This window comes from Triturus cristatus, chromosome 8, assembly GCF_964204655.1.
Source record: "Triturus cristatus chromosome 8, aTriCri1.1, whole genome shotgun sequence".
Classification (NCBI taxonomy): Eukaryota; Metazoa; Chordata; class Amphibia; order Caudata; family Salamandridae; genus Triturus; species Triturus cristatus.
This window is the reverse complement of record NC_140591.1, coordinates 1268408947-1268436669: the sequence shown is the minus strand read 5'-3', so window position 1 is coordinate 1268436669 and position 27723 is coordinate 1268408947. Positions and strand designations below refer to the sequence as shown.

The following is a 27723-nucleotide window of genomic DNA, read 5'->3' as shown; positions in this document are numbered from 1 at the left end:
GTATTCCTAACAGATTGAACACAATTGTACAAAACACATTGCACACTTATTTGATTTTGTATCTGTTTTTGCTGTTCAGTAGTTAATAGGTGTGAAGTTAAGATGTTATGCTTCTAAGCCATGTTCTGTGGGTGGGAGAAAGACTGATCATGAATGAGTGCACTGCAGTGGGTAATGATACATGCAGATATCTCGTATGTCACTGATGGGCATCCCCAAAAAAGAAAGTTGGGTTGTGTGTGGGGTTTGCTGGAAGTCATTTGTGTTACGGCCTAAAATATGATGCATTATGTGCACAGATGGCTGACTTCTGCTAAAGCATTGTTGGGGTTCACAGATATTATGCCTCTATGAGACTCACCTTCTACAGGTAGATTTGGAAGCACTAAGATGGACATGGGGGGACAAATAGTGGGGTACTAGGGGTACTCTGGTGTAGGTGGCCCCCATAGCCCCCTTTCATAAATTACAGTCATACATAGATCCCAAAGGTCATTGCACTTTGCTATATGGGACTTGGAAGGGTTAGCCAGTGTGCCAGCTCCCAATGTTAGACTTGTTTAGTTCCTAGATTTTATCACACCATATTTGTTAATTATTAGGCCCACGGGAGATATGGGGTGGGGACTACAATATGGTGTTTAGTAATGAACTAGACAGATCTCTCCCACCAATACAGTTTTTAATGAGAAAAGGCATCTAAAAGATAAAAGTATCAGTCAACTGTGGCCATCTGGTCGCGCAAGACCGGGGCAAAAATCTAAAGTTATAGCTGACCGCAATAGAGTGCGGTTGGGATACAAGAAATGGATGGGGTCCAGTCTTGTCTTGCCTCCGGGCTTACAGGAATTTTGCAGAAAAATGCCTGAGAAGGTAAAGTTCAGGGAGGCGAGGCAGCCAACTGCTGGATGAAATGGCAGTGAAGATTCCCACGTTCGAACGTTGTCACTTATTTGGTAGTCAAAAATCTTCACGAGGCCGGATACCCTTCCTGAGAGGTTCACAAGAACAGCATTTGCTGCAGCATAGAAGAACATAGCGGGATCTCCTGCAAATTAAGATCAACCGACAAGGCACCTCAGGTGAATCAGTGAGCAGGTAGGTCTTGGTCTGCTGTTGGTTCTCAGGCCACTTTATAGTGCAACATTTTTTACATCCCAAATTTCAGGAGTTTTCCTGTTTGGGCACCTTTGGAAAACACTTCCAAGGGTCCAGGACTGGCTGGGCACCAATTGGAGGGCAGGACTCACTCTGGCAGGGGCCAGGTGCAGGGTTAAAGGTTATTGGAGCGTTTGGTATCCCTGAAGCTCAGAGCAAGCGGCCAGCCAACTGGCCTTTGGGGTCAGCCTGGTAGTCATGGGTTCAAACAGCAAGGCAGGCATCAAGCAGCAAGGCAGTCGTCCAAGGGTACAAGGCAGGCTTCAAGCAAGAACACCGTCCTCTGACAGCAGCAGGGAGGTCTTCTGGAGTACAAAGAAGGCCTCACACATCAGGGCAGTCCTCAGAAATTCAAGGCAGTCATTTTCAGTGTCTTCCATAGGTCCAGGAGAGAACTGAAGAGTTGATACGAGGGTCTAACATATACCTGACACCAGTCTTTGAAGTGGGAGAAACTTCTAGGGCCCGATTCACAGAACTAACTTAAGACAAAATCCTAAACTTACTACCATTTTGGTGTTCACAGAAGGCACTTACTCATTTTGGTATTCACAGAAGGCACTTACTCATTTCCGTATTCACAGAAGTTAGGAGTCCTAACTTTAGGACTCTTAAATGCCTTCTGTGAATACCGAAAGTCTTAAAATTAGGATTTTTCTCAGTTTAGTAGTAGTATAGTTAGGACTCCTAACTTTAGGACTCCTAAATGCCTTCTGTGAATACTGAAAGTCTTAAAATTAGGATTTATCTCAATTTAGTAGTAGTAAAGTTAGGACTCCTAACTTTAGGACTCCTAAATGCCTTCTGTGAATACCGAAAGCCTTAAAATTAGGATTTTTCTCAGTTTAGTAGTAGTAAAGTTAGGAGTCCTAACTTTAGGACTCCTAAACTGAGACAAATCCTAATTTTAAGACTTTCGGTATTCACAGAAGGCATTTAGGAGTCCTAAAGTTAGGACTCCTAACTTCTGTGAATACCGAAGTGAGTAAGTGTCTTCTGTGAATACGAAAATGAGTAAGTGCCTTCTGTGAATACGAAAATGGTAGTAAGTTTAAGATTTTGTCTTAAGTTAGTTCTGTGAATCGGGCCCCTAGACTTTCCCCCATATCTGGTTCTGGAAATGTCCTTCTTTCCCCTGCCCAGGTTCCAAGAGGTCTAGGGTGATGAAAAGCTAGTGTCAAGTTTTCAGTGACTGTGTTGGAGGGAGCCTTTTGAAATGTAGGTGGGGCAGGGAGCAGCTTCATCCTTCATCCTGGTAGTATGGTCCATTCTGCCAACACATAGCCCACCTCTGCTTCACTGCCTGGGAGGAATACACAAAGGCCAACTGACACTATATTCACAGTCATATGGCCCAGGACACAGGCTGTAGGCACCAAATGGTTAGGACAAGAAAATGCCATCTTTTTACAAGTAGCATTTTCAGAATTGTAACTTAAAACCTGACTTCGCCATTAAAGAGAATTTTAAATTACATTTTGTTTTAGACTAAGAATGACCTTTCTCCCTCTTCCCACTCAAAAGTTAGAACATATTCAATGTAATAAGGTACCCAATATCATCCTATGTTAGAGGTAGGCCAAACTGTAGTGAAAAACCAATTTGGGAGTTTTTCACAACCAGGACATATAAAAATGAAAAGTACAGGTCCAACTTTTTTTACAAAATGCGCACTGCCCTATGGGCTGTTTAGGGCCTTCCTTGGGCGGTAACTTATATATATTAAAAAGGGACGTTTAGGCCTGCCAAAAGGTTTATGTTGCCAGGTTGAATTGGCAGTTTTAAAACTGCACTACAAGCTGCAATGGCAGGCCTGAGACATGTTTTAAAGGCTACTTACGTGGGTGGCACAATAGGTGCTGCAGGCCCACTAGTAGTATTTAATTTACAGGCCCTGGATACATGCTTTTACTACTGTACTAGGTACGTTTAAGTAAACTAAATGTGTTAATTGGGTGTAAGCCAATTTTACCATGTTTTAGGGAGAGAGCACAAGCACTTTAGCACTGTTTAGCAGTCCTAACACCAACAAAACCGAATTCAGAAAACAAGAGGGGTGTAGGAAAAAAAGTTTGGAGATCACGCTACAGAGAGGGCCAGGTCCAATAGTGTTCTATAGTTCTTAGTAGGTAATGTTTTAATGTAGTTCCATAATCATGAAAAATTATGATGTTGGTGATACATGAATGCTGCTGGTGCAGTTTGCATGGAAAGTACCATGTGTGTGTTACTGCTAGATTTTATAGAGTATTTGATTATTAAGTATGAATTATGCTTTATTATTCATCTGGAATCCTAATGAAATGTATATTTTTCATGTTAAAAACCAAATAAAGAACTATTTTTTTTTAAAAACTAGACATGAAGGAGCAAAGTTTGACTCTTCTGCAATCACTCACGCTGGTGACGAGAGAAAAAACCTCTGGTTTGGAGAAAATAGAAGGAGAATATTTAGAATTATATTGTGGCAGTTGAAGATGGCAGTTTTACTCCACAGAAAAAGGCTTGCTACTGCTTCCTTTCACCTTCCGGCATAAAGAATGTAAAGTCAGTCACTGAAATGTGAGTGTAAATGCTGATTTTATTAGAACATCTTTTTATTGAATTACATAGATCAAACAATTTCACTACACAGCCAAGTTGTGCATTTACCACACTAATGGGAAGAATAACATTGTACATTTATCAACACAATTATGAACGCCTTTACATATACAGTCAATTTTTGTACAGCTTATCTTGGTACTCCAATTCTGAGACAAGTGGTCTCATGGTATACCTCTATACATCTTCCACCGTTGCCATATTTTCCCATTTGTAGGACATTACATCCTTTCATAGACATATTTCCCCACTAATGTGCATCAGTTAATATCCTTTTTCCAGATTCCTACCTGCCTTGGAGGGTTTGCTCCACACAGCCATATTTTGTCTTGCTATCATTAGACCTAGGCTGCAGAATATGTCCAAGTAGTTCAGTAGGGTCGCCTCCTCTCACAATGAATGTTGAATTTAATGACTATGTTGAGGCTTTAGCAGTAATCGTGGCATACTATGAGCCAAAGATTTGCTTAAAAATATTCTAATATCCATTTTGTTATCAAGAAATAAAGAATATCGGAAAATATAGATGCATATGTGACTAATTTTGAAATTCTGATGGTGAAATACACTTTTGAGTTATTTTAGGGGGATTTCATCTGAGGCGAAACAGTGATGAATAATATTAGACTTCGCATATATGGCGTGGTTTCCCCTGACTTTTTGCCTCTACATCCTGTATTTTTGATGCTGTGACGGATTTAGTTTTTGCTGACTTAGATGCTTTGGGCACTTTGTCACTGCTGATCAGTGTCAAAGTGCAAGTGCTCCCTGTGTAAATTGGTATTACAATTGGTTCTCCCTGATTGGCATATTTGGTTTACTGGTAAGTCCCTAGTGAAGTACACTGATTGTGCTAGAGCCTGTAAATCAAATGCTACTAGTGGGCCTGCAGCACTGATTGTGCCACCCACATGAGTAGACCTGAAAAGGTATCTCAGGCCTGCCACTGCAGTGTCTGTGGTAGTTTTAAACAATTTAGTTGACCTGGCAAGTGTACTCACTTGCCAGGCCCTTACCTTCCCTTTTCTTACATTTAAGGCACCCCCATGGGCAGGGTGCAGTGCATATAAAGGGCAGGACATGTACTGGTGTCTGTGTGTGACATGTCCTGATAGTGAAATACTGCCAATTTCGTTTTTCCACTATTGAAAGGCTATCTGTCCCATAGGATAGAATGGGAGATACTTTGTAACAACTTATTAGTATAACTTCTCATTGGGACAAGATCGAAAAATAAAGTTTAGGCTCTCTGAACTCAGATTTTAATAACACATCTGTCAGTAAAGGTTTTTACATTGTGTGTTGGGAAATGTCACTTTTAGAAAGTGGGCATTTTCTTGTTTAACCATTCTGTGTGCCTCTACTTGTTTGTGGATTGACTGTCTGGTTTTGGAGTGGCAGGGGCTGGGGATGTGCATTCACTGTAGACAGCCACTGGGGCGTTGAGGTATGTCTGGCCCTTCCTGGATGACTCAGAGCTGAGCTAAATAGACCTTTGCTGCATTTAGAATAGTGGGAAGAGTTTTCCTTGCACCTGAATAGGGCCTGTCTCCCTTGCACAATGCTGTCTCCACCCCCTGTAGTCATACTGAACCAGTGAGCACAGAACTGGTTTGGACTGGGCTCAGAGACCCTTGCACAAAGAGAACAAAGACAAAATGGGGAATAAGTAGAAGACCTTAAACCACAGAACTTCAGATCACTTCTCGACTCAAGAGGAACCTTTGCCAAGGAGAAGAGCTGAAGAGCTGTGAGGTGGAGTACTACCCCTTTGCTGTGAGCTGTGTGGGGTTGGCCTGCAGTTGCTGTTTCAACCAAGGAAAGGGCAAAGACTGGAACTTTGCTGTGAACCTGCTCGAAGAAGAATCTCCAAGGGCCTGTGTGTGCTGGCCTACTGTTCTGAAGTCTCAGGGACATACTTCACCCCCAGCTCCCCTGAACTCTATTGCTGAGAGTACTGGCCTGCCAGGAGTTGCCAATTTCAATGTTGGGACTCTGGAGGTTGTTCCTGCTGTTGGAGCTGTAAGAAAACAAAGAGAAGCAAGAAAACCTGTCTCCGACACCGTCAGCAACACCGTCGTGATGCCACGACATGCACCGAGGCCAGGGGCACCACTCGTGAAGTGAACAATGCACCGCCCGGCCTGCACCACAGCTCCGACGCCCTTTGACGCCTGCCAAAGTCTACAGTTATCGGCATTTCCCGACACAAGTGCTCGCACCGACCCAGTCAGCGCCTGCATCCTGTTATCGCGGTGTCGATAACCACCGAGGGTGACTCCACGAACTCGTCGACTTTGCACCATCACTGTAACCAACGCCTCACTGCCGATGCAACTGACTTCCCCAGTCCTGGATTCGACAAATCGCCTCCTTGTGGACACGATGTTTCGCCTCCCCCGTGGCAGCCAGGGAGCCGGCATCGACCTCGGCACCGACGCCTCATCTTCACGAAGCCGTGCATCGTCATAGACTTCATTTCCAAGGGACTGTTTGTTTGGGGGTCCATGTGACTCCGTGCCGGATGCGTTGTACCTCGCGGTTGGCGCTGCACTTTGGATTTATTGCTGTCATGACGTCCAAATAGTCCCAGGTGGAGCTATTTGTTTTCTACAAGCTTTATTCTTGAAAATATATTTTTGAAGTGCTATTTTACTACCTGTATGTTGGATTTCTGTTGTTTTGGTCTTGTTGAGTTTAGATAAAGATACTTTATTTTTCTAAACTGATGGGGTGTCTATTTGTGGTGTTATCACTCTATTACTGTGTGTTTTAAGTACAAATACTTTACCTATTGCCTTTGGGATAAGTCTGTCTGCTCATGTTAAACTACCAAGGGGGTGAGCAGGGTTTATCTAAAGTGTGTATCCCCCTTATCCTGACTAGAAGCAATAGATCCTATTTGGACAAATGTGCCTACCTCTGCCAACTAGAGACCTTTTTACTAACCGATACTAATAGTGAGTTGTCTAAGAAAGGTGAAGAGTGAACTTGCACTTCAGGAGCCCCCAACAATATGAGAGAAAATAAGACAAACAACTGAATGAAAGATGAGTGAGGTAGGGGTAAGGAGGAAGGGAAATTACCAGAACAGTAACATTTAAAAGGACGGTGGGGTGAAGTGCTACTATTGTGGAAATTACTATCATGTAGTAACAATAAATGTTCTGCTATTAAAGTGCAACACAATTTGCATCATGTGCAAAAGATAGCAGGAAAAACTTGGTATAAAGTGTGCTTTGGCGAATTCTTTCCATGATATGATGAGAAAAATGTGGTCTTACGTGTGAATTAATGAAAATAGGGTGGAAATAAATCACTAGAGTGCATGGTGATTTAAGGTATGACTGTTAAAATGGTAACCGACTTGGGCTCTCCCTATACCATAGTTTCAGAGTGTGGTGAGAGCACTTCATTACTTTTGGAACCTATTGCCACCTTGAAGTTCTGAAAAGGGAGAACCAAAATTAATATTAACCCTCTTTGACCATGGATTTTGAGAATCACCATGTCAACACTTTCTTGACCGAGTGAGCCACTCCCTTACTGTTCCCTTTTCAGTATGAAAGTGTGCACAAACATCCCTGATTGGTCCTCATTGAGCATTTCTTATCCCATTGGAATTATCTGTATTGCTTGTAAAATTGCAACATATGGGTGCGGTGTCACTAGGCACTTCCGTATCTTTATACTGTTCATTTTAAATTAAACAATTGTAATGTGAGGTAGGGAGACTCCTCAGGCCGATCGCTTTACTCTATCTGCTGATCAGTTACAAATGAGGAATTTCTGTGTTCCTGGCTGTCCCTAGCCCATCTCCAAAACCCTTTCGGTAGTTACAGACATTTGCTACCACTCACCACCATTCTCTTACTTCCATGATTACAAAACTTCTCATATCCTAGTGTGCCAAGGCTCCTCCTTGTGATGCAGTAGAACGTCTCCTACTATTTTCATATCCCTCCTTCTCATGCGCCAATACCGTTCCCGTTCTCATTTGTCTCCACTTCCATACTTCGTCATGCCCTCTCATTATGACCTTGTACTTCCCTCTATTTACTAACACCGCCTCAATATGAGGCTAGTCCTTTCAAACAAATTTCTCTTATTTAAAATCTCTTTCTGATGCACTGTCTTTGGTTTTCGGTTTGCTACTATCATTTGATTTTCCTCCTTTGTGTGCCTTTGCCAGGGAAGGATTAACAATTCACATTCCTCTCCTGCAATTATCCATTTTATTATGCATCTACCCTTACCTCCTCTATTCCCTTATACTTATTACTCCCATTTCAGTCCTTGCCGGATACTGCCCACCACCACTGATCCAATACACTTCAGTCACACTGATAAACAACAAACAGTGCAAAGGTTTTTGCTCCATTTATGCAGTGGTGCAAATTCTATCATACTATGAGCATGCTTGTTGGTGAGTGGGCGAAGGGCGAGAGCATGTTCAACATAAAAGTCCAACTACTTACCAAGATTGTCCATTTCTACAGTAACACTTTCTGAATCCATTGGAAAGATGTTTAGAATGTCTTCGTTCCTTCCTTTATACTTAAAGGAGTGGCCAGCAATGTCTATTGCTAGTATGTCACCCTGAGCACCCATAGTGGTTATGTGCCAGCGAATGACCTCATCGTGGCAGAATCCTAAGGTCTGAATGGCCTCGTGCATGTAACCGTTGATGGCTGTAAGGTAAATGAACAGGTTATAACATGGCGTCCAAGCTCTTCTCCATGCATATTTTCATTATAGAGCTAAACACGTGAAATCAATTTGTAATTGGAAAATGTCACTGCAATTCACACAAAAAAGCATTGAACATTGCAAAATACACACTGCAAAATTCTGAAAGATTGCTATTCAAGGGAAATCGTTGCTGCAAGGCACTGCATGGCCTTCACTTGTATGAAAGAGGTGGTAAGAATTCCCCAGCATTGGGAGAACAGGAAGACGCCCCTCAGGAAGCTGCACCCTCTCTCTGATATCAGTTTTACATTCTGCCCGTCTTGCAATATTATGTCTCTAGTTCACTGAGTGAGAGGCGACATTTTGTAATGCTAATCAGGAAGTGGGTGTTAATAACCTCGGTGTGTGCACCCAATTTTAATGGGCAGCATTTGTGCGTCCATGATTGCGCCAAGGAAGGAGTGGCCACAGAGATGTAATGGTATTCTACTGCGACAAACCCCCTTTGTGCACCATACCCGACGTTGGTTTAAAGATGGCACTTTTTATTTATATACAAGAATAAACACAGAATAGGAACAAATACAACCCGACGTTGGTTTAAAGATGGCACTTTTTATTTATATACAAGAATAAACACAGAAGAGGAACAAATACAACCCGACGTTGGTTTAAAGATGGCACTTTTTATTTACATGCAAGAATAAACACAGAAGAGGAACACATACATACTAATTTGATAGTGTTCATTTTGCGTTCTTAATATCAACAAATAATTTTCACGAAAGAGATAGGGTAGTGAATAGCCAGAAACTAGCAATCAGTCGGTAGGTAGCAGTTAAATCAAAAATACACACTATATACAAGTAGTCGTACTATTTCTACTATCTATTAACTTGTGGACTCCTCGCCTTTGTGTGAGTTATCTCCATATTCTTCTAAATGCAAAATTATCTGGAAATATATCGGCCAATTCCTTCTCTCACATATTTTGGAAAGCAGTAGTATCTAATTACTCAAATTAAAATACTGTGATTGGTGACTGCAGCAAGATAATGGGGCAATATAAGTAAAGGAAAATCACAAATGATTTTAATCAAAATGGATAGAGGCCAGATCGAAGGGAATAACTGACAATTTACCTTAGGCAGAAAAGTACTTTATAGCAAATAGCTAAAGCTCTGTCAGCTTGAGATCTGGCAGGGGTGAATGGGGCACAGAATGCAAGGGGTGTAGTACAATGTGAGCCTGAGAGAGTGGTGGAGTGTGGCTGCTGGGGGTGAAGGACTGAGGTGGAGCAGCAGCAAATAGAGTGGAAAGGATGTTTCTAATTATGGTGACCTTTGGGGTGCGGGCGTAGTGAACAGATAATATTTTGAAAGAATGTTGTTGAAATGTGTAAAGTTTGCAACATTTGAGGGGAAATGTCAAGGATGGATTATTATTGTGGTTCCTTACTTGGCCGCCTGGCCCAACTCTCTTTGTCTTTTCTTTTCTTACTTACATGGACCAGGCTTATTTCGGGATGGATATTTTTCGTTTTCGTTTTTCAATGGGGATGGATACAGTCTGGAATTCCGGATGTGTAGACATTAACTGCGTGCAGAAATGACTTGTTATTTCGAATTAGGATAAAATCCTATACAGGCGTACAAGAATTTTGTATTTTTATTATTAGGCGTCAATATGCTGTATGCCCAATTCAGATTGTGAGGATTGTGGAGGGGATCGCTATGAAAAACACATGAATATAAAATGTTAATATGAAAAACCAAGATGACTGTACTAGACACAAGATGCTGTCCTCTTTTTCCGGACACATGTAAAATCAGTAGTGAAATGGAATCGATGTTCATGAACTCGCTGCCTGTGCTCTTGGCAACTTTGTGCCAGGTGATTAATACCTCGTTCTCCACTGCTGTGGTCCCTAGGCTGTGGAAACAGGCAATGGTGGTCCCCCTTCTTAAAAAACCTACACTGGATCCAGCCAAAATGGAAAACTTCCGTCCGATTACTCTTTTACCTTGGGCGGCTAAGATTGCAGAGGCACATATTAATTCCATTCTAACGTCATTTTTGGACAACCACGGTATCCTGGATCTCTCACAGAACGGTTTCTGCCCGGGTCAGAGCACCGAGACAGCTCTACTTGCTGTGACCGAACATCTGCAGACCGTTCTGGATGCTGGGAACAACGCGACACTGATACTGTTAGATCTTAGTGCCGCGTTCGATACAATCTCCCACCAGATCCTACTACATCGTGTGGAGGAGGCCGGTATCACCGGATCAGCTCTAGAGTGGTTTATATCCTTCCTCTCTGAGAGATCATTTCAGGTGTTGGGGTACTTTGATCTGTCCACCCGACAAATGATTGTCTAAGTGGCTATCCTGTCAAGGTTGGACTACTCCAGTTCACTGTACCTGGGGGTAAATAAGGCTGAGGTCATGCGTCTGCAAAGGGTCCAAAATGCGGCAGCCAGAGCCATGCTTGGGCTCCCTAGAAGCTGCCCGACAACCGGTGCCATTCGACGGTTACATTGGCTACCTATGGCCAAGCGTATCAAATTCAAGGCCCTCTGCCTGACCTTTAAAATTCTGAAGACCTCTTCCCCGGGTATTTTGGCCAATCTTTTAGTGCCTTATACACCCTTGCGCCCTCTGCGTTTCTTGGGACAATGCCTGGTTACCGTTCCTCGGGTGAAACGTGCACGTGCCGAGGGACGGTCGTTTTGCAGCTTAGCGGCTAAACTTTGGAACTCCATTTCCTCCCAGATACGCTGTCTGGACAACTATCTGATGTTTCGGAAGGATATCTAAACCTATCTCTTCCCCCCGGCTTAGGCCTTAGCCTCTATGTCTTGTTGCTGGCAGCGACCGGGACGCCTCTTCGCTGAGGCAGCTGTTGCGCTATACAAGTTGGGTTAACATAACATAACATAACATGGTATGTTGTGCCAAATTTATTAAATGATTGATTTTTGGATTTTTATATCTCTCTTGAGATATAAAAATCCAAAAATCAATCATTTAATAAATTTGGCACAACATACCATGTTATGTTATGTTATGTTAACCCAACTTGTATAGCGCAACAGCTGCCTCAGCTTCCTTATCTTCTTTTGATCTTCTTCGAGAGACTCCTGAGGTGTGAGCCGGGAGTCAGGTAGTGTGTCTGCCTGGAACGTGCTACACTGAAAGACTTGTGTATTTCGAGCTGTATTTTAAAATTGCGTCGTAAACTACTGCTGAAAGTTTTATTACTCGTGTCACATCTAAGGAATAATTCCAAAAGCATTTTAAATGTTGCATTCTTTTTACCGGTAAATCTCCCCGTGATCTGTCCTGAGGTGCCGAGGGGCTGCTTCCGCTGGCGCTGGGGTGCTGGCAGGATAGAAGCTGCCCGGAGGAACCAGGAGGTGGAATTGCATCCGCCATTTTGGGGGAAACAGCAGGCAACGCTCTAGTGGCCCGGGAGGGAATGCTATTTCAGGGGGCACTGACGCGACCGCGCAGTTAGAGACTCCTGAGGTGTGAGCCGGGAGTCAGGTAGTGTGTCTGCCTGGAACGTGCTACACTGAAAGACTTGTGTATTTCGAGCTGTATTTTAAAATTGCGCCGTAAACTACTGCTGAAAGTTTTATTACTCGTGTCACATCTAAGGAATAATTCCAAAAGCATTTTAAATGTTGCATTCTTTTTACCGGTAAATCTCCCCGTGATCTGTCCTGAGGTGCCGAGGGGCTGCTTCCGCTGGCGCTGGGGTGCTGGCAGGATAGAAGCTGCCTGGAGGAACCGGGAGGTGAAATTGCATCCGCCATTTTGGGGGAAACAGCAGGCAACGCTCTAGTGGCCCGGGAGGGAATGCTATTTCAGGGGGCACTGACGCGACCGCGCAGCGGACGCGTGCAGCGGGCGCGCCGGCGGCGCGTCGAAGGCGCGCCAAAGGCAAGCCCGTCTGCGCCCGTCTGCGCCAGACCGCCGCCAGATGCCAGGCCCCTTGTCCTGTCCCCTGTTATACCCCGTAGTTACTCACGAGATGAGCTGTTGAGTTTACAGCTTAAATGTTCTTCTTACACATATAATCCCCTTGCTGGTCCTCTCAAATGTAGTGGTTGTGCTTACCTACTGCCGGGGGTGCCTCAAGAACCTGACCCCCTTGGTTACACGGATTTTAAGTTCATGAGTATAAACTGTAGGTCATTATTAAAACATCATGCTGAAGTTTTTGATCTCCTGGTAGATGAATCCCCCGACGTCCTCTTCCTAACCGAAACCTGGCTCACTCAAGACTCCACTACGGAATCCTGGTTGGCTCTCCCCCCAGGTTTTAACATGCAGAACCTAAACAGATTGGGGAAACGAGGAGGCGGTATTGCAATCATCACTAAGAATATCTATTCCTGTGCTCTCAATAGAGAGAATGTGGTGGATTGCGAAAGCACTCTGTTTAAAATCAGGATGAATCCCAACCTCACCATTTCCGGCTTTCTTATTTACCGCCCGCCCGGACCTTCGGGGGCTTTCCGGGAGGATTTGGTAAATAAGACCGCGCTGTATGCCTGCCAAGCGGCAAATTTCAGCATTATTGGAGACTTGAATCTCCACTGTGATGCTGTTGAAAAGACCGAAATTTCGAGCTTTTTGGCCGATCTAGAAGCACTCCAATTGGTTCAGTGGGTTCAAGAGCACACACATGATGCTGGACACCTACTGGATCCTCTATTCTCAAATCTTACCTGGCTAATGACGGATCCTCCTGCCCCACAGTGCTGGACAGATCATTTTTTGGTGACCTTTACACTAAGATGGCAGGGCCAGCTGAGAGAACATTGCCCAATCTCCACCTTTAAACGACCATGGCATAAGCTAGACAGCAGTAAGCTGTCGGCGTACTGGTCGAGCCATAGGCCTCAACTACCACAAGATCTGGAGGTAGCGGATTTGTTAGTCCATGACTGGGTAACAGCTGGTCTGGACAATTGCATCCCAGCTAAGCTGACGAGGGTAAAACGGGACCAAACTAAACCTTGGTTCAACGAGTCGCTAGCTAAGGCAAAGAAGCATTGTAAACAGTTGGAACGCACATGGAGACGTTATTCTACCAGTGTATCTTGAACTGATGAATCTCTCTCTAGAGTCAGCTATAGTACCTGCAACATGGAAACACGCAAAAGTTATCCCTCTGCCGAAAAAACCGTCGCTGGACCCAGTCGATCCGGGTAACTATCGTCCAATTTCGCACCTTCCTTTGTTAGCGAAAATGGTAGAACTACATGTCCAGACTATTCTGACGGAGTTCATTGAACTAAATGCTATCCTTGACCCGTTGCAAAACGGTTTTAGAGCCCGGCATGGCACTGAGTCTGCCTTGTTGACAGTGACGGAGGAAATCCGAGGGATACTGGATGTAGGGGACTCGGCGGCCTTAGTTCTTCTCGACCTAAGTGCCGCTTTTGACACGGTCTCCCATGAAATCCTACTAAGGCGGCTATCTGATATTGGAGTGAGGGATCTGGCTCTCGACTGGTGCCGAGCCTTTCTAACTGGAAGATCCTTTCAGATATGGATGCCACCATTTCAATCCCGGAGGTATGCCTTACAACGAGGAGTGCCTCAGGGGTCTATCCTGAGCCCCCTCTTGTTTAATATCTACATGCAACCGCTGGCCCAGGTGGCTCGGAAGAGGGGTCTGTCAATAGTGTCATACGCTGATGACACCCAACTAGTGATTGCCTACTCCAAAAAGAACACCGCTAATCTAAGTAGATTCAGGGAAGATCTTGCTGAGGTGGCAGACTGGATGGCCAGCAATTATCTCCAACTTAACGCCAGTAAATCTGAGGTGTTAGTATTTGGAAAAGATCGGGACCTATGGTCTGATCATTGCTGGCCTGATAACCTTAAGCCAGCCCCGGTGCCCAAAGAAGCGGTCAAAAACTTGGGTTTCTGGATCGATAGCGGTCTGACTTTTGACTTACAAGCCAAGGCCGTGGCTGGGTCGTGTTTTGGCCTACTGCGTGGTTTGAAGCCAGTACTGGGCTTTTTTCCCCCTAGAGATCGTCAGACCATCATCCAGGCGACTATACTATCGAGACTGTACTATGGGAATGGATTGTATCTTGGGGCGAATAAATCCTGTATCATGCGTTTACAGAGAGCTCAGAATGCCGCAGCACGTATGCTAGTGGCACTCCCGAGATCTGGATCGGTCGCACACATCCTTCCCAAGCTGCATTGGTTGCCTGTGGAGAAAATAATTCAATTTAAAACCTTATGTGTTGCTCACAGAATTCTCTCTCAACAGGCTCCATTGGGTCTATCTAAGCTACTTCAACCGTATACACCTGAACGATCTCTTAGATCATCCAACCAGCTGCTGGCTATCGTACCTCGGACGGTGAGAGCAAAAGCTGGGGGGCGGTCTTTCCGCTGTCTTGCAGCGCTACTGTGGAATCGACTCCCTCTTTCCATCAGACAGATACAGACTCATATCTCCTTCCGCAAGGCGATCAAGACCTGGCTCTTCCCTGCCGTTGTATAATCTCCTTCTTGTCCCGCCACTCTCTCGTTTCTCTGATCGCGCTGGGACGCCCCTTTGCTGGGGCAGCTATGCGCGCTATAAATTTGATAAATAAATAAATAAATAAATATTGATTTAAAATAATGTTCTCCCGTCACCTTGCCTCTGTCTTTTTTTTGGGGGGGGCAACTAATTTGCTGCCCTTTCTAGCATGTGGGAGTATGTTAATTTTTAAATTGTGTATATATATATACATATATATATATACATATATATATATATATATATATATATATATATATATATACATACATGTATATATATATATATGCTTCATGTTGCTTATGTGGGATGGTGTTCGGTTGAGGGTCATGGATGTAAAGTTTTGTAATTTATGATATATATGCACTTATGGGTTTTATAGATGTGTGTTTTATATACTGTCTTTGCAGTCCTTTAGAAGTTCATTATTGACCGAAATGTGTTGCTGAGGCTGTATTTTTCACAACATAATTGGACTTTTGTCCATCATTGTTCTCCTTTGGGTGCACAATTTTATATATTTTGAAAGTATGCAGCTTGGCTTTGTCAAGCACCAGAGAGAGTGTGTTGAAGGGAAGTCTATTAGCATTGAGGTAATCTGGGGTCTCATGATAACGGCATTTGAGTGGGAGTGCCCTCACCTTGGTTTTAGTGTGTGAATGTCAGTTGTGATCCACAGCTGGAGTAGTTTAGGATTTGAAGAGAATGTATATAGGGAATAATTGGAAGTAAAAGCCGTTTGGATTATTTCAAAGGATGTGGTGTGATGTAGTGTTGTAAGGTCTATGTGAATTTGGTGTTAGAGGCAGGCAGTGAGACTGAGCATGTTTGGTTGTAGAGATTGAGAAAGTGATGGGTTTGGGGGGAGGGATATTCACCAGAGTGTGTATAAGGCCATGGTCAGAGACAGAAAGATCAAAGGTGTGTGTGCTCAGTACTGAGTGGTCTAAGATTAGATGGGAGCAGAGGGTCCTCTGCTGTAGGATAATAAGATTTAGGTTACAGTACCTACAGTACAGTAGGGGGTCAAGGGTTCAAAAATGTGAATGGCCAATAACGATTTTCTCATAAAATGAGACAATGCCAAAAAGTGAGTGGTAGAGAGGTAGGGCATTTGTTTTGAAGTGGGCAATGATAGAGGTTTAATGCTTTTCAAAGAATGAAAGTGGTGCAGTTGAAGTAGACTTTGCCATGTTTGGGTTGTGCTGATCATGATGCCAAGTACTCTACCTTTCTAAACACGTGAAAATAAGTAAATTTTTGGCCAAAATAAAACGGCCTACTCACTTAATTTTTTGTTCTGTTATATGATGTTGTATGATGATTTGCTTGAAGCATTTAAATTGACTCAGCTGTGGTTTTAACTAGATTTTTACTTGATGGTTGATTTTGCGGTGATAGTTTAATTTTTCATCTATGGTTTTAATTACTCTACCTTTGTGGTTACTTCTTGGTGTATAAGTGAAGGAGCCATAGTTGGTGTGACGATTAGCAGAGTTTTAAATGCATGTCTCAGTGGTGGCAGTGAAGTTTAAAGGTTGGCTTTGGGTATCAAAAACATCAGTAATGAAGGATGTTTTATTGCAGAAAGACCTTGCATTCCAGAACAGAAAGATGAAGTGAGATCCCTGGGGTCAAGCATGATTTAATATAAGGTTTGTTTGGTGGGTAGAGCAAGCAATGTTTGTAATGTTTCATGGGACACCTATTGAGGGGGTGGGAGTTTAATAGAGGTGTTTATGTAGCAGTTGGTACCTAAAGTTCTGAAATAGACCCTGTGCTTGATGAGTTATGAGATAGATCAACAGAATGGATAATATTGGTGATAATAGACTGGATACTATCCAGGAAGATGCAGTAGTGATCTCTCTGGATGCCAAAATGGCATTCAATACCATCGAATGGTCATATCTCTTTGCAGTCCTAGCCAAAATGGGATTCGGACCTGGCTTCATCGGGTGGGTGCGACTTCTTTATTCCGACCCACTGGCACAGGTTGTGGTCAATAACAAGAAATCAGAGGTATTTGCTTTGGGCTGTGGGACCCGACAGGGCAGTCCGCTTTCACCCTTGCTCTTCGCCCTCTCTTTGGAGCCACTAGCGGCATGGATTCGGAGAGATCCGATGATCAGGGGGCTCAAGTGGACGGAGAGTTGGGAAGATCACATTTCGCTATATGCGGACGATATTTTACTATACATAGCCCATCCAAAAAAGTCGCTCCATAGTGTGCTCAATATCTTCACAAACTTTGGTAAAAACTCAGGATACACGATCAATTAGAACAAGTTCCTAATACATGGCGACCCACCCTCCCTACCCAGGGGCTGCCACATACAAACAACAAAAGTGGGCTCCCAATATCTGGGCGTCTTCATTACATCAGACCCCAAACTCCAATACGAACGCAACCTACTCCCCCCACTGCAGAGACTGAAGCGAAATGTCACTAATTGGAAGACACTCCCACTCTTGTTGCTGGGACGGGCAGCACTCTTCAAAATGATGTTGTTGCCACGCTTCCTATATATCTTGCAGAACTCTCCAGACCTGGTCCTGGTGAGGTATTTCAAGGAGATAGAGGGCCTGCAGAGAGAATTTCTGTGGGATGGTAGACCCAGAATAGCATTACACAAACTAGCACTCGGGTGGTATGATGGAGGAATAGGGCATCCAGACATCAAAAAATATTACTGGGCAGCACATCTGCCCGCTAATAACCACTGCACATATTGTCCTGGGAATGACCCAGGATATAGAATGGATAGATGGCTACTCCCTGGTGGAAACCACAATAGGACCCTCTATTCTAGACCCAACCGTTATCCTCTCACAGGACTAACCAAACAATTGGTTCAGGTATGGCACAATGCAAACAGAAGCCTGGGGTGGAGCAGCAAACTCACTCTAGCCACTCCCCTTTGGGACTCGGAGCGATTGGGAATGTTAGGCACCTCTAAAGGGTTTGATAAATGGGACCTCATCGGAATTTCAAAGATTGGGGACCTATGGGAAAAGGGAAAGGTGGTCCCATTCACATCGCTCCAACAGGAACACCAACTAGCCGACACAGAATGATTTAGATATGCACAAGTCAGACATGCCCTTCAGACAAACCTACCAGAAGGGACTTCCCCTCCAGAATCCTCTCCATTAGAGGACAGACTACTAGACGGTTACTTGCCGGACAAAGCAATATCCTTGACATTTAAAAAGTTAGTTAATAACATGACTGACCCTCTGGGACCGATACAAGAGCGTTGGGATGGAGATGGGTTGGAGCTGGACGATGAGGAATGGCAGGAGGCAGTGGCCTCACCAAGAGAAGTGGCAATGTCATCCAGACTACTGCTGCTCCAACAAAAAATCTGCACCGCATGTATGTCTCTGACCTCAGGCTAGTGCAGATGGGAAGGGCGAATAATGGCGACTGTAGAAGACAATGTGGCCAGGTAGGCACTTTCATGCACATCATATGGGAATGTGGGTATATACAGCAATACTGAAAGAAGATACATGACTGCATGAGTGAAGTGTTGGAAACTGTGATAAGACCTGAAGCAAAAAGATGTCTTCTAAATATATGGGAACCCACAGACCTCACCAGTAAGGAAAAACTATGGGTCACTCTGGGACTAATGGTGGCAAAAAGAAATATTGCACAGTTGTGGGGGGGCGGAACTGTCTCCTAGGCTAGTGGTTTGGAAAGCAGACATGGACTAGTGCATGGTGAGAGAAAAAACTGTATATATAGCATGTGGTTGCCCCCAAAAAAGGACTGCGATTTGGGACAAATGGAATACATTCCGAGGAAACATCTGTACCCTTCCTGATCCCCCTGCCCATGATGAACCAACTTCACCGTAAATTATGTAAATTGTATAGTCCCATGAAAGTACTCTGAAATACGCTGTTGCAAACGCTCTGTGGGAATATAGTTCTCTTAAATTTATTGTACAATGTCATATTCGGTAATGGTTAATAAAAAAGAATTTAAAAAAAATTAAAAAATATTGGTGATAATATCATGCGGAAAGCTGCATGTTGAACAGAATAGTTGTGTACTAAGTTAATTACTGGCAGCAATTTCTAGAGAAAATCACTGTGCAGAGAAAAAGAAATCAACTTGGGAGTAAAAAAATGTGTAAATTTCAAATGTGTGGGTTTGTAGTGTAGCTAAGGCAGTAAGTATTTTAGTGCTTTGCATGAAAATCACAGAAGCGTTCTTATCGTGCCATATGCTGCTGTCCTTGAGAGAATAGGAATGAGAATTAGGATGTACTTTATAAGGCTTGGTGTGTCTGATTCGGAGGGTGTGAGTGGCAAGTATTGCCCATGTGGTATGTGTTTTGACATCAGATGGATGCACAAAGAGAGCTGTTATTGCTTCGTTTTACCTGTGCCTGGAGTAGAGTGAAGAAAAGTAAAAAACATAATGATGCATGTGGCAATGCCGTCCATTTCTGTGGAGAGATTTGGCTCTGGTTCTTTGGTGTATACTCACACTTTAGAGTAGTTAGACATATTCAATAAAAGAATACACTAGCCAACATGTTATTGCTGTGGTATTAGCATGGTGCAGAGACAGAATATCGATTCAAAAATATCGAGTTGCACAAATATCGAGTTGCAAATATCGTGGGTCAGAAACATCGTCATATAGATTCTCGTGGTCAAGAATAGCGATTTTAGGTAAGTAGTATCAATGTTAAAAATATTGAAGTGGTCAATATCGTTTGCAAAAGTACAGTTGTTAAAAATATCATTTGTTTATTAATCTTTTGTATTATGTATAAGAATTGCTTGTATTTTTAATATATGTGTTACATTTTTAGTAGTTATTATTATTATTTTTTTAATTTTGTGTTTTTAGTTCCATAGCGGGTTGTGGTTTATGGGGGAATACTGTGGGAAGTAATTGAATTATATTACATTTATTGACAGCGAAGATACCGCAGCAGAGGAGATCAGGAGTATCGCTAACTCACCGGAGAATACAGGACATCGGAAACTCAGGACGGCAGGAGTCTGATCTGGCGGTGACGGCCCGCCCTCGTCTAGGAGCTCTTACAGCTCATGATACGAACCAAGCCAGGACATCGGGAACGCAGGATGGCAGGAGTCTGATCAGGCAGTGACGGCCCGCCGTGGACCAGGCATTCTCACATCACCCGTTACGATCTGAGACTCCCCGGGAGAGAGCCGCGTCGCCCCAGGAGCCAAGAGGTGCGACCCCTCTGGCATCGTCTCGGTGACTGAGACATCAGAGTTGTCCCGCCCTGCGCCCAAAACCCTTGCATCCACAGAGGTGCGCAGAGAGTCCTGTGCACAGCTACATACCCGGAGGTGGCTGTTGGTCCCGAGGTGAGGCCGCTGCAGCCGTTTGAGCATAGACTCCCCTGATGAGCCCACTCCTTGGCCGCGTACCTAATACAGGAGCGTTGCTGAGGCCAATCCTGTGATCAGTGCACCCCCTACAATAGGGGTCCAGCTCATGTTATGGATGTCTCCTCGCACCCGCGCTTTCACGCTGAGGGGCACTGTGGATAGCGCATGAAATCCGCGCACGGAGAGACCGATGCTAAGGAGCTGCCACTTTAATCAATTAAGCTCTGCGCTTGGCTACTTCGCAATTAAACTTTTGGTACTGCAGTTGCTGACCCGTGGGAACCAAACCCTCATGTGTTATCCCCTAATTCAGCGGTGATTTGGGTGGCCACACCTTCCGCTGAACAGTGCAAGCCCCACCATTTTGTGCCTGAAGGGATTGACTTCAAAATGGCAAGCTGTATGGGTTAATTAGAGAAAGGACCACTCAACTCACACCACCATATGGGCAAAGACATAGGACTAATAGATAAAGCACGTTACCGAACAGAAACAAAGGACCAAGCTCGCTTATCTGCCCCCATAGAAACAGACAGAGGACTATACCCAGATAGCTTTGATGCATGGAAAGAGTGATAGGACTAATCCCCAGATCTATTCCACCACTAGATAAGCATGCAGCCATCTTGGAACAACTGATACATAGGGCAATCACTCCAGAGCATGCCCATTGATCTCATTCCAAGACACCCTAACCCTCAAATTGATTGATATTTTTTCTTATAATAATAGCAACCACTATGATATTATTTCTTATAATAATAGCAACCACTATGATTTATGACTAAAGGATCCCAGGTCATCACCGAGAATGAGAAATAGTAAGCTAAGTTAATCCCTCCCCTATAAATAGCAAGGACCACCTACCACTAGGGGACCCACCAAAGGTAATGGTGAGAGGACCTATCCCATGGAGCCACCATCTGTAACAAAGAAGGAGGCCTACTACTTCGCATACTCTCCAAATATATCTCCTCCCATACTACCTCTCTCACTATCTGACCCGCTCACCCTCCCTCCCTAGCATACAAAACCCACATTATGGAGCTCATGGGCCTACACACCTATTCCATCAAATACCCCCATAGCCTCTCAAAAAAGGCGGCCAAATGCTTCAAACACAGTCTTCTAAAATCACACGCAGAAACCCCGATCTCTGACCCCAATTTCTCAAATAACACAGGACACATAACAAACAACATTATCCTCTACCCTCAAAAGGAGAGCACAATGGCGGAAAGCCTTTCTCGCCCTATTCTCAATTGCATCCACTAAGAAAACTGCACACGGTCTTACATTATCTATCATTCCCTCCCTGTTCTACAAAGCGACTGCTACAATTACCATTTATCATAATGGGATCATCCTCATGCAGGCTTCAGACCATAACCTGAACATACTGAACAACATCTTCCTGATCATCAAAGCAAAGGTTGCAAGACCCTGTCCCACCTTCCCAACAAACCACTCTCCTAACCCTCTGACTCATTCCCTACTTGACTCCTTGACTCCATAGCACAAACACACCCACCCCTGACCTAACCGACACCCCATTAAATGACATACATCTCCATAATCCCTACTCCTCCCCCAACACCACCACAATTTCTACTATACCCACCTCGCCTCACACTCGCATCACCTCACCCCAGTCTTCCCTCACGCCCCCTCGTCCTCCACTACCACTCCCCATCTCCACAACCACACCTTCCCCCACCCTTTAGTTAGCACACCCCTCCCCACCTCCCTCGCCATCCCCAGCAACTCCATTGCAGTCTCTGCTCCAATCTCTCCTTACACACTTACTCCCGATCAGTCCGCAGTCCCACATTCTCCCTCTCCCTGCACTACGAATCTCACTGTCCCTCCTCCTACAGCTCACACCAATACCCCCTCATGTCCCCTCTTTACTCCCCCCTTTCCAATGACTACCACTCTGAAATAATGCTACACAACGAATCAGATCCTCCTAAAGCACACATCAATACCCCTTCACGTCCCTTCTCCATCCCTCCCTTCCCCATGGACTACCATACTGAAAAACCACCTCTCAACGAACCAGCTCACGTCACACCCCGGGACACCACACAAGCAATAACATCTCCTCACTTAACCACAGTCCAGGCTATCAATATGACAACTCCTACACCTGACACCAGACTCGATGAGATACTACTATCCTTACAACAAATAAAAGAGGACAACCAAACTCTTCATTAACCTGATCCGGCAACAACCCAAGCCACAAGCGAAACCCATTAATTGGCCATGCACTAGCCCCCCGCCGCAGTTGCTCCCCAGATGGAAAACAGTACCTTACCTCAATGCCCCATCCCGTCCGATCAGAGAAAAGAAAACCCTATCAGCGAATGATCTTACCTCCCTACTTCATTCCTACGAACTCCCTTCCCTACCCTCTAAACCTGCACACATGGATGACTCACAGAATCTGTCCTTAATCCAATCCATCTATCCCAATGCCTCTAGAATCACAAGACGCACTCCAAAAGGTATTGTTGAAAATAACCTCAAGAGAGTACCCATCTCCCACGACCAGGACACCACTCCGACCAAGGCCCAGCTAAAATATATCCTACTAAACAATAGATCAGCAGCACGTCATGCCGCTAATATAGCTGACCTCATTATAACCAATGAACCCGACCTTATAATTTTAACGGAAACCTGGCTAAATGAATCATCCACGCCCATCTTAGACATATTAGTTCCCCCAAACTATTACATCACAAGACTAGATAGACTTGATAGGCTAGAGGGTGGTATTGCCTGCATTCATAGGAACAACCTCTCTGTAAACCGCTCCATCTTCCCGGTGTTCTCTTCCTGTGAATACCTTTGCCTAGACATCAAGAGCAATAACAAGCCAATATGCTCACTTCATTCATTCTACCATCCCCCTGGTAACAACCTTACATTCATCGGACACATAATGGATATTCTAGCCAGAAATGCCGGTCAACAGAATACTCAGATCTTCCTGGGGGACTTAAACCTCCACTGAAATGATCTTGATGACCCAGAGGTCAATAGCCTCAAAGCTTTCCTGTCCGACCTCAACTTGTCCCAAATCTGTGATAGCCCCACCCACGAAAAAGGTTCAACCCTTGATCTAGTAATTTCCAAAGCAGACTCAGCTGGAATCGATTCTCCCCTGCGACTGGTCCGACCATCACGTAATCACTTTCCATATCAAGGAAGTAGTTAAACTACTCTCTGTCCAACCTACGAGAATGAAAATCTGGAAGAAGAACCTAGAAAACGTCAATCCTGCCGCACTCGCAACCGCAAGCCACATCCTCACGCCCCCACCGGATGGATTACAGGATGTACATGATCTAACCAATCACTACTTCTACTCTATGAACAGAGTACTTGACAACTTAGCTCCCCTACAACTGAAAAGAGTCACCACAAAAGACTCAAACCCCTGGTATGATGGTAGGCTTAATGAAGACAGAAGATCATTGAGAGCAATTGAATGACAACGGAGAGCCACTCCATCCGCTGCCCACCTCAAATTACTAAGAAGCACCAGAAATTCCTATTACAGAAAGCTGACTTCATATCTAAACAATTAGACCAAGCTAAGAATAGCCCCAAAAAACTATTCAAAATAATCAAAGCTCAATCTAAGGGTGTGTCCCACTCCTCCCAAGCTAATCCTGAAACACTTCCCAATTGCGAGGAACTGGTCTCCTTTTTCACAACAAAGACTGAAAACTTAAAGACAGACCTACTTAATAATCTATTATTCGATACCGACCCACACATGAACCCCTCACTGACCACAACAGGGATCCCACTTAACTGCTATGCAAAGCTCGACCTCAAGAACAACGCCTCCTTGACCGCCTTCAACTTTTACAGCGAAGAAACTATCTTAAACACGCTCACGGCTCTGAATCCCTGCAATCATTTCTCAGACCCTCTCCCAGCAACACACTTAAAGGTCTTCATTCCACTGCTAGTGCCCCTATGGACCAGGATTATTAATACCTCTCTTCAGCAAGGAACCATCACAGACATCCTCAAAGCTGGTCAGGTAACCCCAATCCTAAAGAAGGCATCAGCAGATCCGTCAGACCTGAATACCTATTGCCCAATATCCAACATCTCGACCCTGGCCAAACTACTCGAAAAATGTGTCCACATGCAGCTTAGTAACAACATAGACCACTTCAATCTGCTCGATCAATTCCAATCAGGCTTTCGATCAGGGCACAGTACCAAATCAGCCATGACCCACATAATAGATGACGCCCTACAAATATTGGATCAAAATAAAGCCTGTTTGCAAATCCTACTTGACTTATCCTCAGCCTTCGTTACAGTCAAACACGACACCCTACTAGACCTCTTGAAACATAGAATGGATCTAACTGGAACAGTGAAAACTGGTTAACTTCCTTCATCCAAAACAGAACACAAAGATTCAAAATCAACCAATCTTTATCTAACCCCACCCCAGTCACTTTGGGAGTACCCTAGGGATCTTCCCTCTCCCCAACACTCTTCAATCTGTTTATGGAACCACTCACAGAGCTTCTCAACTCCTCAAATATCCAATATCACATGTACACCGACGACACAAAACTCTACATTAAGGTCCACTTGCTTGAAGACATCAAGTCCCTTAACTCAACGCTCCATAAAACACAGACCTAGCTGGCAAAGAACCATTTGAAACTAAACACACTAAAAACAGAATCTTAATCGCTCCTCCCAACCAAAAAACCATGATCCGCGAATGGATGAAGCACCTAACTGCACTGAGACAGTCAACCTCTCATCATTGATTCCGCTAAATCTCTAGGACTAACCCTGGACAAGAAGCACATCAGCACAGCAACTAAAGGAGCACATTTTCAGATGCGCACCCTTAGAAAACTGAAACCCTTCATACCTGCAAATAACTTTATACAGGCAGTTCAAACTCTAGTAATTCCCAGAGTGGACTATGGAAGTGTCTCTCTCTGCGGCCTTCCCAGATCAACGACTGCTCTGTTAAGAGCCTCAATCAATACAGCCGCTGGACTCATCACAGGCTCCAAAATAAACTGCCACATTTCCCCTGACCTTAGTGCCCTCAAATGGTTACCTTTTGAGGCCGGAATCCATTTGAAAATCGCCTGTATGACGCATAAGACATTGCACCACAAACCCCGAGATACCTAGCGGAGAAACTAGTACCATTGGGTGGTAACTGATCTACGAGGAGTTCAGATAACCGGCTACTTAAAAAACATTTGTCCAAGAAGAAAACATACAATTGTACCTTCTCAGGAATGGCTCCTAGGATTTGGAACGCCTTGCCCCAGAAACGAGACTTAATCCGTCCAAGGCTTTTTTTAAAAAAGAAGTGAAATCGATTCTATTGTCCAAGTTCACCTGAACTTTCTTATACACTCTTCTAGATATATGCTAGTCTCTAATAGTTACCAGTACTGTATTCACATAATTCATTGTATTTATATGTGTATGTCAATCCCCTGTATTTGCCCTGTAAATTGCTCGGATACCTGCAAGGGTCTTGTTCGCGCTATACAAAACTGTCAAAATAAAATAAATACATAAAATTGATTATTTTTATTCATTAATATTTGTTTAATTGAGATGTTATAGTGTTAATTGTGTAAAGTAATTTATTAATTAATTAATAATTGGTTGTTAATTAATTTAAATGAATTTATTGGTAATTAATGATGGTAATTGTGTAATTAATTTGAGGTGTGTTGTGGTGTTTATAGGTGTTACAAGTGGGAAGTAAGTTATTTTTAATTGATAAATTAATAATTGGATGTTAATTAATTTTAATTATTTAATTGGCAATTAATTATGGTAATTGCAAAATTAATTTTAGGTGTGTGTTTTTGTGTTGATAGAAATAAAGGGTGTGAATCAATTTGTATTTAATTAATATAGAGTTGGTAATTAATGTTAATTATTTGATATGTATTTTGGGTAATTGTTTAATTTTTTGACTGTTGTTTTTACTTTTAAAGGAGTAAAGGGTGGGTATTAAAAACATTTTAATTACTTTATTATTATTTGTTAATAGTAATAATTTTTAATCTATAAATAAGTTTTAATTGTGTTTTTCATTATTTTATAGTTTAATTTAGGTGTGTGTTGTGGCTGTCATAGTGTTAAAGTGTGTTAGTCAATTAATATTTACTTGTTTTTTAATCAAAAATATTTCTTTAATTGATTATTAATTATGTTAATCTTGGCAAGAATGTAATTAATTAAAAAAGTTGAAGTGTTTTGTTTTGTTATTGGTGTAGTGTTATAGGGTAGGAAATACAATAAATACATTTATGTATTAATGTATTTGTTTGTAAATATTTTCTACTTCAAAATAATTTTATTTTATAAATGTATTTATTATTTTATAATATATATTATTTGTAGGTTTTTATATGTAATTAATATTATAATATGTTTACATTTTTATATATTTAATATATTTGATTTACTATTTCTAAATATTGTTTATTTATTTTTATGGTTTTTTTTTTTTTTAATGTTTTTTATTTTTGTTTTAACGGTTTTTGTGTGAATAGTTCCCCACTGTTGCACTCACTGAAGTGGAAATAGTAATTTTTGCACCTCCGCTATCCAACACTTTCCCTACTGTTGCACTCACTGGAGTGGGAGTAGTAGTTTTTACCCCTCTGCTATCCAACACTTTCCCTACTGTTGCACTCACTGGAGTGGGAGTAGTACATTTTTACCCCTCCGCTATCCAACACTTTCCCTACTGTTGCATTTACTGCAGTGGGAATCAATATTTGTACCCCTCCGATATCCAACACTTTCGCTACTGTTGTACTCACTGGAGTGGGAATATTAATTTTTACCTCTCCGCTATCCAAGACTTTGCCTACTGTTGTATTCACTAGATTAGGAATAAAACTTTTTACCCCTCTGCTATCCAACAGTTATTCTACTGTTGCATTCAGTGGAGTGGGAATAGTAATTTTTTCCCCTCCGCTATCCAACACTTTCCCTACTGTTGCTCTCACTGGAGTGGGAGTAGTAATTTTTACACCTCCGCTATCCAACACTTTCCCTACTATTGCAATGTTTGGAGTGTGAATAGTGATTTTTACCCCTTCGCTATCCAACACTTTCATTACTGTTGCACTCTTAGGAGTGGGAATAGTAATTTTTACACCTCCGCTATCCAACACTTTCCCTACTGTTGCATTCTTTGGAGTGGGAAGAGTATTTTTTACCTCTCCGCTATCCAACTCTTTCCCTACTGTTGCATTCACTGGAGTGGGAATAACAAT

At 43.2% G+C, this 27723-nt stretch overlaps 1 protein-coding gene across 1 annotated transcript in view; it reads right to left on the bottom strand.

Moving 5' to 3' along the window:
• Nucleotides 1-27723, bottom strand: part of F5 (coagulation factor V) — a 582702-nt gene that overhangs the window by 264943 nt on the left and 290036 nt on the right. The window contains exon 12 of the mRNA XM_085622982.1: nt 8241-8453. Within this exon, the coding sequence (XP_085479108.1) occupies nt 8241-8453 (213 nt within the window). The remainder of the gene's footprint in view (nt 1-8240; nt 8454-27723) is intronic.